The sequence below is a fragment of the Hyla sarda genome, chromosome 4, assembly GCF_029499605.1.
Source record: "Hyla sarda isolate aHylSar1 chromosome 4, aHylSar1.hap1, whole genome shotgun sequence".
NCBI lineage: Eukaryota > Metazoa > Chordata > Amphibia > Anura > Hylidae > Hyla > Hyla sarda.
The window spans coordinates 340,392,201-340,406,239 of record NC_079192.1 but is presented as its reverse complement, the minus strand read 5'-3'; the positions used below and the strand labels follow the sequence as shown (position 1 = coordinate 340,406,239).

The 14,039-nt window shown below is 42.2% G+C and overlaps 1 protein-coding gene across 2 annotated transcripts in view; it reads right to left on the bottom strand.

The window, feature by feature from the left end:
* Positions 1-11,300, bottom strand: part of DOCK2 (dedicator of cytokinesis 2) — an 850,676-nt gene extending 839,376 nt beyond the window's left edge. The window contains exon 1 of one of the 2 annotated variants that reach the window (XM_056516504.1): positions 11,130-11,300. In XM_056516504.1, coding sequence (XP_056372479.1) covers positions 11,130-11,172 — 43 coding nt within the window. In that variant the 5' untranslated portion in view covers positions 11,173-11,300. The remainder of the gene's footprint in view (positions 1-11,129) is intronic. The other variant, XM_056516506.1, reaches the window with a different exon arrangement.
* Positions 11,301-14,039: the final 2,739 nt, after the last annotated feature.

The window sequence follows — 14,039 nt, the reverse complement described above, 5'->3', positions numbered from 1 at the left end:
CTCATCAATGGGAATCTGACTCCCGGTGTCCCTGTTGATAAGCTGATGGAAGGGGCTGCTGCAATCATGTGAGCTGTGCAGTCACCACACTGTATACCAGACACAGCTCCATACACTCAGTAGTAGCTGGACCTGGTAATGCAACTCATCCCATTAAAGTGAATAGGATGAGCTGAAATACTTTGCCTGGTAAAGCATCCAAAGGATAGGGGATTAAGATGTCTGACCGCGGTGGTCCCGCCACTGGGGACCCCCGCAATCTTGTATTCGGCACCCACTTCTTTAAGCTGCATGCCGCGCTGCCAGCTTACAAACTGCAGGGTGCTGACCATGGGGCCGGAGTACCGTGACGTCACGACTCCTCCCCTGTGTGACATCACGCCCCACCCCGCTATGCAAGTCTATGGGAGGGGGCGTGACGGCCCATAGACTTGCATAGCGGGGGCAGAGTTGTGACATCACGATACTCTGGCCACGTGGTCGGCACCCGGCAGTTTGTGAGCTGGCAGCGCGGCGTGCAGCTTAAAGAGGTGGGTGCCGAATGCAAGATTGGGGGTCCCCAGCGGTGGGACCCCTGTGGTCAGACATCTTATCCCCTATCCCCTATCTTAGGGCCGGAGTACCCCTTTATGTGTGCAGAGCTGTGTATGGTAGGAAATTAAGAGGCTACACTGAAGATAAGCCACCAATAAAAAAAATGTCCCAGTAAACCCATTTAACTTGTAATAATCATTTAATGGGTTATCCCTTGGAAAATATTTTCTTTTTAAGTTACCAAAAAAACTCACAGTTGTTTTAGTAGTAAATCACCATCATCCTTAACCAGCAAGGCACAAGAGGGCACACTTGCATCAGGCTCTTCTTTTCCCTGTTTTGCACCAACTACAGTACTGGTACCAGTTCAGCCAAGTTAAGGAACTTTTTGAAGTATCTTTTGATGTGGTCAGCCTATATACTATATTGACCATGAGAGGACATTACATGTATAAAAGTTTGAATGAAAGGGTCACAAAAGCTTTGCAGAATTATGACTATTCTGATGAATGTAAAGATTTTGTTACCAGCTAGATTTAGTTTGTTTTCACATGTAATTATTTCTTATCTGAAGAGAAAGTTTAAGTCCATTTTAGGAACTGTCCAGAACAGCATATGTTTGCTATGGGGATTTCCTTTTAACCTGGACAGTTCCTACAATGGACAGAGATGTCAGCAGAGAGCACTGTGCTCATGATGTCAGCAGAAAGCTCTGTGTTTCAAACGGAAAATAATTTCCACTGTAGTATTCAGCAGCTAATAAGTACAGGAAGGATTAAGATTTTTTAATAGAAGTAATTTACAAATCTGTTTAACTTTCTGCCACCAGTTGATTTAAAAAAAAAAAAAAAAGTTTTCCACCAGAGTACCCCTTTAACGACGCAGGACGTATATTTACGTCCTGCGCCGGCTCCCGCGATATGAAGCGGGATTGCGCTGCTTCATATCGCGGGAGCCGGCGCAGGACGTAAATATACGTCCTGCGTCGTTAAGGGGTTAAAGGGGTACTCTGGTGGAAAACTTTTTTTTTTTTTTTAAATCATCATATCGTGTAGGTCCCGGTGCTCATCAACGGCCGGGACCCGCGGCTAATACCACACATCGCCGATCGCGGCGATGTGCGGTATTATCCCTTTAGAAGCGGCGGTCAAAGCTGACCGCCGCTTCTAAAGTGAAAGTGAAAGTGACCCGGCTGCTCAGTCGGGCTGTTCGGGACCGCCGCGGTGAAATCACGGCGTCCCGAACAGCTGACCGGACACCAAGAGGGCCCTTACCTGCCTCCTCGGTGTCCGATCGACGAATGACTGCTCCGTGCCTGAGATCCAGGCAGGAGCAGTCAAGCGCCGATAACACTGATCACAGGCGTGTTAATACACGCCTGTGATCTGTGTAGAAGAAAAATTGTGTAGAAAAAAAATTACACTTTCACACAAAATTACATAAAGGTGTTTATGTGTACTAAGAGCAGGGTGGCATTTTAATAATGGACTAGGTGTTTACCTTCAGAAACTATATGGTAATGGGGGGTGGGGGATAGGGTGTTTTATTAATTTTTTATTTTGTATTTCTGGTTTTATTGTGCATGTGAAAATTGTAACTAACCGGAAAGGACCTTTAACCCCTTAAGGACGACGGGTGTATCCATACGCCCCCGTTTTAAAGTCCTTAAGGACTTAGGGCGTATGGGTATGCCTGTGGGAATTCCGGTCCCCGCCGCTAGCCGGTCAGGGTCGAGACCGGTATGCCTGCTGAAATCATTCAGCAGGCATCCCGGCACGTCGCCGAGGGGGGTCCTGAGACCCCCACATGTTGGCGATCGCCGAAAATCGCCAATCAAGTCAGACCGGCTATACCGGTTCATGCCTCTCGCCAGGCGGGATCAGAGCTGGATGCCTGCTTAAATCATTCAGCAGGCATCCCTGCAAAGTGTCGAGGGGGATACTGAAACTACAAGCCTCTGTTGCTTTTTGGTAACAACTATAGAGCAACAAGATGCAGATCAGTGACCTAACTGTAAAAGGCATATGCATTCTTGTTTTTTTGGTAATCTACAGTGGCACAAGCCACATACATGTACATTATTTATGATGATGATGATGGAGTATATGTAATAACGGGTATAACCTTTTTCCCTCCAAGACTCAGGGCTGCCTGATCATAGGGGCACTCTCACAGAAGACAGGAACTCACCCTCTTACTTACACTGTGGTCAGACTGTTCCGTGACAGTAGAACATCCTGTCTTACATGTGTCAGAATTGGGATTATTGTTCGAACACTGCACCAGGTTCTAAATACAAAGCTGATGCTTTAATGACTAAGTTGGTGCCAGCAGTAGGCAAATCTGGACAAGTGCAAGGGCCCACTGATCTTCAGGGGAACAATTGGGATCTGGTAATAATGATGGTCTATACTTGGCAAGCTTTTTATACACAGGAAGCCCACTGTAATTCTGTCACGCAGAGGTCCACCTACAAGCTGCCAGATCTGTCCGGGTTAAAGAACATTACAAGTAAATATCAGTTTGCCTTTTCTGTCAAATTGTTAAAACCTCTAAGGGAATCCTAATGGCAGCTGCATTGGTTCACTCCCAGCTTTTTCAGAAACAATTATAAAGAAACAGTTATGTGAAGAAAATGCTGAGTATGTTTTAACAACTTCTCACGTTCGGTATACATAATCTTTAACTCGTTAACCTAAAATATGTCATTTGATCATATATTGTTTCATATTACTTAACAATAATACTGATGCTGATTGGCTCATCCAATCACTGTCGGCGTGACCAATTTTGCTCTCTAAGTCTACCTTGACCAGCTCTCTGCATTGGTGAAATTGAGAAGGCAGTCCGAGGTGGAATCTGTAGAATGTCTGGCTCACTTTTCACCAACCATCTGGCATTTGCCAAAACTGCAAAATGGCCACTCTACTTCACCATCTTTAGTTGTGGTCATGGCTAGGTAGAGGATTGTTTTGAGCACCCCACTGGTTGTCGTGGTTATATAATTATGACAGTCTGATGTCACTGGCAAAACGCAAAAGCCTGTCAGGTAAGCCAATCAGGATTCATCATGAACTGCAGTTTCCTGATTAATCCAAGAGCAGAATGACAGCCCCACCAGCAATAATTGTATATGAAAAAAAAAAAAAAAGTATAACTGTATATTTTAAAATAAGTCATAGTTGTAAAAGGACATCAGCATATAAGAAGCAAATATTAGCACCTTACATATTACCATCATATGGTTATTGAACAAATTTGTTATAACGAGACCATATCACCAATATTACCAGTATACAAGAGACAAATAACCCTACCATATAATGACCACTACCATACCACCACATAAAGATTAAAACCACCACACAGTTACTGGCTAAACTACACCATACAAAGACCAAAATTCCACCCTAGGCATTGGCTCTCCAGTGCCTAGTGGTATATACAGCATCACCATATTCTGACTGTAACGCCGAGCGCTCCGGGTCCCGCTGCTTCCCCGGAGCGCTCGCACCGTTACTCTGCTTGCAGCGCTCCGGTCGGCGCTGATGACCGAGAGCGCTGCTACCCTGTTACCGGAGGGGATGCGATCCGCGGGTCGGAACGTGCCCGCTCACGGATCGCATCCCATGTCTCTTCTCACCTGCCCCGTCCTTCCTCTGTCCCGTCCCGGCACGCGGCCCCGCTCTCTAGGGCACGTGCACGCGGCCCCGCTCTCTAGGGCGCGAGCGTGCCGGCTCTCTGAAATTTAAAGGGCCAGTGCACCACTAATTGGTGCCTGGCCCAATCAAGTTCAATCACTGTTTTTCCTATAAAACATCACTTTCCCTTCCTGTCCCTGCCGGATCTTTTTGCCTAGTGCCTAGTGAAAGCGTTCCAGTGTGTCCTTTGCCTGTGTTTCCAGAATCTTTGCTGTTGCCCCTGACTACGAACCTTGCCACCTGCCCTGACCTTTCTGCTATGTCTGACATTGCCTTGCCTCGTCCTTTTGTACCGCGCCATCTCAGCTGCCAGAGAGGTTGAGTCGCTACTTGGTGGAATGACCTGGGGGTTACCCGCCGCAGCAGGTCCATCCCGCTTTGCGGCGGGCTCTGGTGAATACCAGTAACCCCTTAGACTCCGTTCCCCTGGTACAGCCCACGCCATCACCTCTCTGGCACAGAGGATCCACTTCCAGTGTCCTCACCCTCCGCCAGTCCGGATCCTGACACTGACCCCTATAGCCTTTTTTATTTTTTGTCTATAGAGCTGTGTAAAGGCTTGTTTTTGCAGGGTCAGTGTTACTTTTTATTGGTACCATTTGGGTAGGTGGGACTTTGCCAGTGCTTTTTAATCCATGTTCTTTAGCATGCAAAGTGACTGAAAAACAGTAATTCTAGCATTGGATATTTCTTGCAGGATAATGTTATATTATAATAGTTAGGACATTTCTGCACACAGCAATTTTAATTGTTATTTTAGTTAAAAAAATTTATTTAAAAAAGATAAAAAGAGGACATTTACATTTTTTTATATTGGACATTGTTTATTTTTATTATAACTTTTAATGCTCCTAGAGGACTTGAACATGGAATCACTTGTATAGCTCACTGCAAAACTAATGTACTGCAGTGTATACAAAAATGGCTGGCCAGAAGGTCTTAACAAGGCTCCCCTTGTAGGGAGTAGTTTTATTTCATCAATCTTATTTTTGGACCCCTCTTCACCAATCCTCCTATTGTCCATCAGGCTCAGCCCCCTGCTCTCTGGCCTGGCCTGGCACACCACACCACAGGTCTGCAAGGGAAACCGACCTTTCTACTGTTAAAGGAAAACTGTCAGCTTTCTTCCCCCGCACTAACCAGCAGTATTGGCTGGTAGTGCAGGAGACGCTGATCAGTTTGATCCTTACCGTGCCCGGATCCACCGCGCCGTTCGGCCTTAATCTTCTATTTTCTGTATATTCAAATGAGGGGCTAACTGGCACTCTGACGTCAGTGCCGGGCCGCAGCGCCGCCCAGCTCATCAATATTGGAATATTTATGAGCTGGGCGGTGCTACAGCCCGGCACTGATGTCAGAGTGCCAGTCAGCACCTCATTTGAATATACAGAAAATAGAAGATTAAGGCCAAACCGCGTGGTATACACAGGTACGGTAAGGATCAAACTGATCAGCGTCCCCTGCACTACCAGCCAATACCGCTGGTTAGCGTGGGGGGAGAAAGCTGACAGTTTTCCTTTAAAGGGGTACTTCATTGAAAAACTGGTGCCAAAACGTTAAAACAGATTTGTAAATTACTTCTATTTCAAAATCTTAACCCTTCTAGTACTTATTAGCAGCTGTATACTCCACAGGAAGTGCTTCTCTTTTTTAATTTATTTTCTGTCTGACCACAGTTCTCTCTGCTGACACCTCTGCCCATGCCAGGAATTGTCCAGAGTAGGAGCAAATCCCCATAGCAAACATATCCTGCTCTGGACAGTTCCTGAGACAGAGGTGTCAGCAGGGAGCACTGAGGTCAGACAGAAAATAAATTTAAAAAGAAAATAACTTTCTCTGTAGTATACAGCAGCTGATAAGTACTGGAAGGATCAAATTTTTTAAATAGAAGTAATTTACAAATCTGTTTAACTTTCTGGTACCAGTTGTTTTAAAAAAAAAGAATAGTTTTTCACCGGGGTACCCCTTTAATTACAAGTGCATTTGGGAAAGAGAATTGTCTCAGCCACAAGACATGACCGAACTACAGCCTCCCCAAGTCTGAGTGCACTATTCACGAACTCCACCTTCCCACACACTTCCTTAAGGAAGGGCTCTTTTGAAGGCAAGAGGGACCAGAAACAGATTTTGCACTGTTAAATAGTGGAAACATTTAAGCAACAGTGCCACCTTGTGCAGATGTAACCATTGAGATTTTCTGCCATATGTAAGAACTAGAACCATCAAGATTGCTGTGCAGTCGTGTGTAAAGAAGTGTTTAGTATATTGGATCTGTTTGAAATAAAATGGTCTACTCGTACCACTCAAAATTTACACCACATGGTACAAACTTTAAATTATAATACACTGCCTAATACACTTTGGGATACCGTGGTACTTTAATAAAGGCATTTTGGTAAATCAGTGGCCCCTGTGTACACTGAAAGAGTGCCCTTTGGCATACAATGGGGTAATATGCATGCTTTGGAATGTTTTCTTTATACAGTTTCTAAACATGGCAGCCCTTGGGTGACGAATGGATTGGTAAGGCATACAGTCACATATGTTGGAGCGTTATGTTTAGGGCATACAGTGCATGTGCAAAACATAAATGAACAACAAGGAGTAATTCAAGCCAAATAAAGATGAATACAATGATATTATAAAACAATAATAGGTAAAAAGAAAAAAATCTATTCAAATAGAACATGATAAATGTCTGTTAGAGCATAAAAGCCTTGTTATAGGGAGTATGCTCAGTCCCCTGGTGCTGTAATCTGAAACAGGGACTATATACTGTAAACTTGGAAAGAGTACATCAAGTGCAACATCCCACCCTCTTAACATCTTGGTGCAATTTCTAAATCACAAAATATACCAACTGTAATGAGATAATACATAAATGTAGCTTTTATGTGCATACATGGCCTGCTTTAAAATTCTTTGTAAGAAAATTATTGTAAATTGTCTGCTATATTACCAAAAAATAAGAAAAGTTTAGTCATAGGCTAGTTGGACAGGACAGATGTGGTGCACAGCTACATATATCTTATATTTACTACAAAAATCTTTTGAAGTCTAGACCTCAACAAGGTCCTGGCACGTTTCCATTTTACTGAGCTTTATCAGGGGGCAAAAGCTAAGTAGGAGTAAAATATGCACGCTCTCCAGGTCAGAAATCTACATACTCCAAATATTGTGGTTGGTTATTTTTTCTGGGCAAAAGTTTTTTTTATTTTAATGGCTACTGATATGTTTATATGTATAATATTGACTTTGCAGTCTTCCTTTGTTGAGTTATAGACTTATACCCCATATGTGCCATTCTATTAACTCTGGTGCAGTTGCCCATGGCAGCCAGATTATTTAATTTTTTTTAAAAGGCCTCTGAAAAATAAAAGAAGCAATCTGGCTGGTTGCTATGGGCAACTGCCCTATTTTTCCTCTGCACGTGTTTTGATACATCTTCCCCAATGTGTCCTGCTCCCAGCTAACAAACTCCTACCAGAAAATCTGTCAATATATGCAGATTAACATTTCCCCCCTATCACAGGCTGCCGTCTGGGTACCTGAAAGATCTGTTTTGCAGCATGCTGGGTAGATCTTTGTAGACAAGTAGCCAATGCCACTAAGACAGTATGTAACCTTGTTTTCAATTTATTGTTTTTCTTTAGTTTAAAAACTAATAATATCCTGCCCCATGATAACACCACTTGAGAACTGAATTGTCACGTCACTAGGTGTTTGAGGCACAAGGGAAATTATACCAATGTGTTCCACTCGAAATATTGCACAATGCTGCTATAGAATGATATTGCATTATTGCCCTATTCCCTTAACCCCTTAAGGAAAAAGCCCATTTTCACCTTAAAGGGGTTATCCAGGAAAAAAAATGTTTCTATATATCAAACTGGCTCCAGAAAGTTAAACAGATTTGTAAATTACTTCTATTAAAAAATCGTAATCCTTTCAGTACTTATGAGCTTCTGAAGTTAAGGTTGTTCTTTTCTGTCTAAGTGCTCTCTGATGACAAGTGTCTCGGGAACCGCCCAGTTTAGAAGCAAATCCCCATAGCAAACCTCTTCTAAACTGGGCAGTTCCTGAGACAGGTGTCATCAGAGAGCACTTAGACAGAAAAGAACAACCTTAACTTCCGAAGCTTATAAGTACTGAAAGGATTACGATTTTTTAATAGCAGTAATTTACAAATCTGTTTAACTTTCTGGAGCCAGTTGATATATAAAAAAAAGTTTTTTCCTGGATAACCCCTTTAAAGGACCAGAGCGTTTTTTGCACATCTGACCACTTTCACTTTAAGCATGAATAACTCTGGGATGCTTTAACTTTTCAGTCTGATTCCGAGATTGTTTTTTCGTGACATATTCTTCTTTATGTTAGTGGTAAATTTTTGTCAATACTTGCATCATTTCTTGGTGAAAAATTCAAAAATTTGATGAAAAATTTTAAAATTTTGCATTTTTCTAACTTTGAAGCTCTCTGCTTGTAAGGAAAATAGACATTCCAAATAAATTATATATTGATTCACATATACAATATGTCTGCTTTATGTTTGCATCATAAAGTTGACATGTTTTTACTTTTGGAAGACATCATAGGGCTTCAAAGTTCAGCAGCAATTTAAAAAAAAATTCACAAAATTTTGAATTTTACAAGGGGTAATAGGAGAAAAAGCCCCCAAAATTTGTAACCCAATTTCTCTCGAGTAAGGAAATACCTCATATGGGATGTGAAGTGTTCAGTGAGCAAAGTAGATGTCACGAGCTCCCTGCGCTGGCTCTAAGCATTTGGAACATTTTGCTCCAAATGCTGAGCAGCGGAGTTAAAACCCCTTAATGACGCAGGACGTGAATGTACATCCTGGTGAACTGGTACTTAACGCACCAGGACGTACATTTACGCCCTATACATAACCGCGAGCATCGTAGCGATGCTCGGGTAATGCGTGGCAGGTCCCGGCTGTGCGATCGCACAGATGTCTGCCATTAACCCCTCAGATGCCGTGATCAATACCGCGCCGATCTGATCATCCAGAATGGCAGACTGAGATCCCCTCACCTGCTTCCGATGCCTTCCACGGGCCTTCTGCTCTGGTCTGAGATTGAGCAGAAGATCACCGATAACACTGATCAGTGCTATGTCCTATGCATAGCACTGAACAGTATTAGCAATCGAATGATTGCTATAAATAGTCCCCTATGGGGAATATTAAAGTGTAAAACTAAAAGTTTTAAAAAAAAGTTTAAAAAAATGTGAAAAACCCCTCCCCTAATAAAAATGTAAATTGTCCCATTTTCCCTATTTCACCGCCAAAAAGTGTAAAATAATTTTTTTTATATACATATTTGGTATCGCCATGTGCATAAATATCCAAACTATTAAAATATAATGTTAATGATACCGTACGGCGTTAACGTTAAAAAAAAGTCCACATTTTTTAAAATATTTTATTCCCCCAAAAATGTATTTAAAATGTATTTAAAGTTTTATATAAGCAAATATGGTATCAACAAAAAGTACAGATCACAGCGCAAAAAAATGAGCCCTTATACCGCCGCTTATGTGGAAAAATTTAAAAGTTATAGGTCTTCAAAATAGGGGGATTTTAAACGTACTAATTTGGTTAAGAAGTTAGCGATTTTTTTTTAAGCGCAACAGTAATAGAAAAGTATGTTATCATGGGTATCATTTTAATTGTCTTGACCCAAAGAAAAAAGAACACGTCATTTTTACGGTAAATTGTACGGCGTGAAAACAAAACCTTCCAAAATTTGCAAAATTGCGGTTTTCTTTTTAATTTCCCCACACAAATAGTGTTTTTTTGGTTGCACCATACATTTTATGGTAAAGTGAGTGACAGCATTACAATGGATAACTGGTTGCGCAAAAAACAAGACCTCATAATAGTCTGTGGATGAAAATATAAAAAATTATGATTTTTTGAAGGCGAGGAGGAAAAAATGAAAACGTTAAAATAAAATTCTTATTTTAAGGGGTTAAAGATGAGCTGCAATCTAAAGCAGCTTATGTTCAACACCTAGAGAACTCTAATATAAATATTATTAACTATAAATCATATCCAAACTATAAACCACAACCAAAGGCAGCCTGATTATCGAATAACAATGGAGATGGGAAAAAACTAAACCGTTTCACTATCTTACTATCTGATTCACCATGATAAGAGTGTCATCTGCTAACTGAATCTCATTTTAGGAAAAAAATGCTTCTCTTGGGGGGAGGGGGGGTCTTTGGCGAACAAGCAATGTTTCTACATTATCTATTATCAAGCTAAAAAGACACTTATGGAAAAGGAGTTTGCTGCGGTGCCTTTCCCTTTTACACACAGTATTGAGATTATATAGATGAGCATTTTAACACTATCATCGCCTTATCTAAAAGCTAGTAATCCAGGCTCACTAGAAGCTCATGAACGCACATGTATGCTCCTCCTAGCTTCATAATCACCACTAACAGCAACTAGATCAACATCTTGGAGTACAGATCAAGAATACAAGGCTGATTACAACAAAAAGAAGAACTCCTTTTTCTGTCTCTACATCCTCATCTTGCTTAATAAGAGAAAGCCCCACTTGTTCCTGTTTGTATCTTCTATAATGATCTTTTTTTCAGAACACTGAATAGATTACATTTTATGTAAATAATTACTCTCAAACTTGCAAAATAAAAAATAAACAGATTTCCCATACGCCTTTGATATTTTTTGTAACAAAATGAATAAATTACTGTTCAGATTACGCACCCAGATAACTTAGACAAAAAACGTATGCTGATCACTACTCCCATCATGACTGTGCACCTGCCACATCCTTCCTGTTCTTAAAGAAGAAGAAAAAGCAAATCTACAAGATTTTACCAAATCCATGATAAACTCACCAACTCCATATCTCTCTTTGCTAGTGATCTGCCAGGGAGGCATGGTGACCAGACCAGCTGAGCCTGGAAGCACAGATGCTGCACAAAGCTTTCAAGTGTCCCTCAAGAGTTTTGGAGGACCAGGTAGAGCCGTCACAGTTGACTTTGTGTAGCTTTAGGCAGCAGATTGAGATGAACCCTCCCTGAGACACTCCTACTCAGCACTTCCTTCTTGTTCTGTATGAAATACTGTGTTTACTGAATTTCCTCTTCTCAGTATGTAACAGCTTCACAGTCTGTCCCTCACACTGCTCACTCTTTCATATTGAATAATCTATCTAGTAGGCAATCATTTTAAAGTTGTCATTGAAAAATTCTAAAAGTGTAACAAAGTTTTATGTGCTTCACCCTTTTACTTAAAGAGATATACCTTTAACTTTTGAGTCCATGATGCCATGTTTAAATGAATGAAATTAATTGTGTTTGTGGGAGGGGATCAGTATATTAACCCCTTAAAGGGGTAGTCCAGTGTTGAAAAACGTATCCCCTATCCTAAGGATAGGGGATAAGTTTGAGATCGCGGGGGGGGGGGGTCCAACCGCTGGGGCCCCCGCGATCTCTCTGTATGGGGGCCAGGCTCTCCGGCCAGATAGCGGGTGTCGACCCCCGCACGAAGCGGCGGCCGACACGCCCCCTCAATACAACTCTATGGCAGAGCCGGAGATTGCCGAAGGCAGCGCTTCGGCTCTGCCATAGAGTTGTATTGAGGGGGCGGAGGTCGACACGCCCCCTTCCCGCGGGCTGTTGGACCCCCCGCGATCGGACCCCCCGCGATCTGCGACTTATCCCCTATCCTTAGGATAGGGGATAAGTTCTTCACCACTGGGTCACCACTGGACTACTCCTTTAAGGACCAAGCGGTTTTCTGTTTTTGCACTTTTGTTTTTTCCTCCTTACCTTAAAAATCATAACCCTTTCAATTTTGGCACCTAAAAATCCATATGATGGCTTATTTTTTGCGCTACCAAATCTACTTTGTAATGACATCAGTCATTTTACCCAAAAATCGATGGCGAAACGGGAAAAAAAATCATTGTGTGACAAAATTGAAGAAAAAACACAATTTTGTAAATTTCGAGGGCTTCTGTTTCTACGCCGTACATTTCTCAGTATAAATTACACCTTATCTTTATTCTGTAGGTCCATACGATTAAAATGATACCCTACTTATATAGGTTGGATTTTGTCGTACTTTTGGAAAAAATCATAACTACATGCAGGAAAATTTTTGATCGCATTTTATTCGCTTTTTTATGGTATGAAAAGTGACCAAAAATACGCTATTTTGGACCGTGCGGTTTAATTTACGATATATTTTTATAGTTCGGACATTTGCGCACGCGGCGATACCACATATGTTTATTTTTATTATGTTTATATATTTTTATATGGAATTTGGGAAAAGGGGGGTGATTTAAACTTTTAATAAGGAAGGGGTTAATGTGTGTGTTTCAACTTATTTATTTATTTATTTTTTTACACTTTTAGTCCTCTTAGGGGACTTTTAGGAGGAATCATTAGATTCCTCATACAGATCACTATGGTTGTATAGAACCATAGTTATCTGTGTGCTCTTCGCTCGATTGATAAAGCATGACAGGAGAGCTAAGCCGTGGAAGGAAAGGTAAGCCTACAGGTTACCTCAGCAGTGGATCGCCCCCGGGGGGGCGATCCACCCCACTGGACCACCAGCGACTGAATACAGGCACCTTTAGACATCAACTTTGACAGTGGCGATCTAAAGGGTTAATAGCCGGCCGCGGCGATCGCCGCATGCCGACTATTAACGCCGGCCCCCAGCTGCAGGAATCAGCTGGGGGCCGGCCGGTATGATGCGGGTTCGAGTCGGGAGCCCGCGTCATACCCGGTTAAGGGCTATTGGACGTGTATACACGTCCATGGTCCTTAAGAGGTTAAAACCCCTCTTTTCCTCACATGGCTTTCGTCCTTGGTACTTGTTGTCTGAGGTTCTCCACACAGCACGCCCATTCTCCTGCATTCCATGTAGTGTCCATAGCTCTAAACTGTGTTCTTAACATAAGGGGGCTAGACAGTGAGCGTTGTGATCTCGATCCTCTTGTGCATATTGCCTGAGTGTGCTTCTGGCTGAGCCTGTTAAGCGACACTGGGCTCGGGCTTTACTCCTCTTGTGGTTCTGCATCCCACAGTCGGTGGTGGTCATCTTATGTGCTGAGGCTTGTCACGTCCAGATAGTTATGATATGTGACATTATTAGACGAATTTTTCTACGAATCTTTGCGGCGAATCTATATAAAAAATGGCTATTTCTGGCCTACTGAGGGCCTCAATAGGGGTGTAGAACACTTTGCTTTGTTCTAACACACATATGGAGTGTGCTGGGGTAGTGAAATAATACTGTTATTTAGTATGACATGCAGATTACAGGCATCGCTTTTAGAATCACTGCCGCAGAGCGGCACAATAACAGAGCCTGGAGGTGGCATCAGTATGAGGAGACCATAAAGTGGCTAAATGACACAGCACGGAGGTGTTGGCAGCATGAGGAGACCATATAGTTGCTGAATGACACAGCCTGGTGCTGGCAGCAGCATAAGTAGACACTAGGGCTTCACAATCCCTAAGATTAAAAGATGAATTTTGAAATTTAAATTGAAGATTTATGGTAGCTAGTGCTACCATAAAAGATTTTAGGCCCAGGCCCAGCAGAATCAGTAAACCATATATTGGCTGAATTACAAGCCTGGAGGTGGCTGAAGCATGAGGAGATCATGTAGTGGCTGAATGACACAGCCTATAGTTGGCTGAAGCATGAGGAGACCATATAGTGGCTGAATGACACAGCATGGAGGTGCTGGCAGCATGAGGAGACCATATTGTTGCTGAATGACA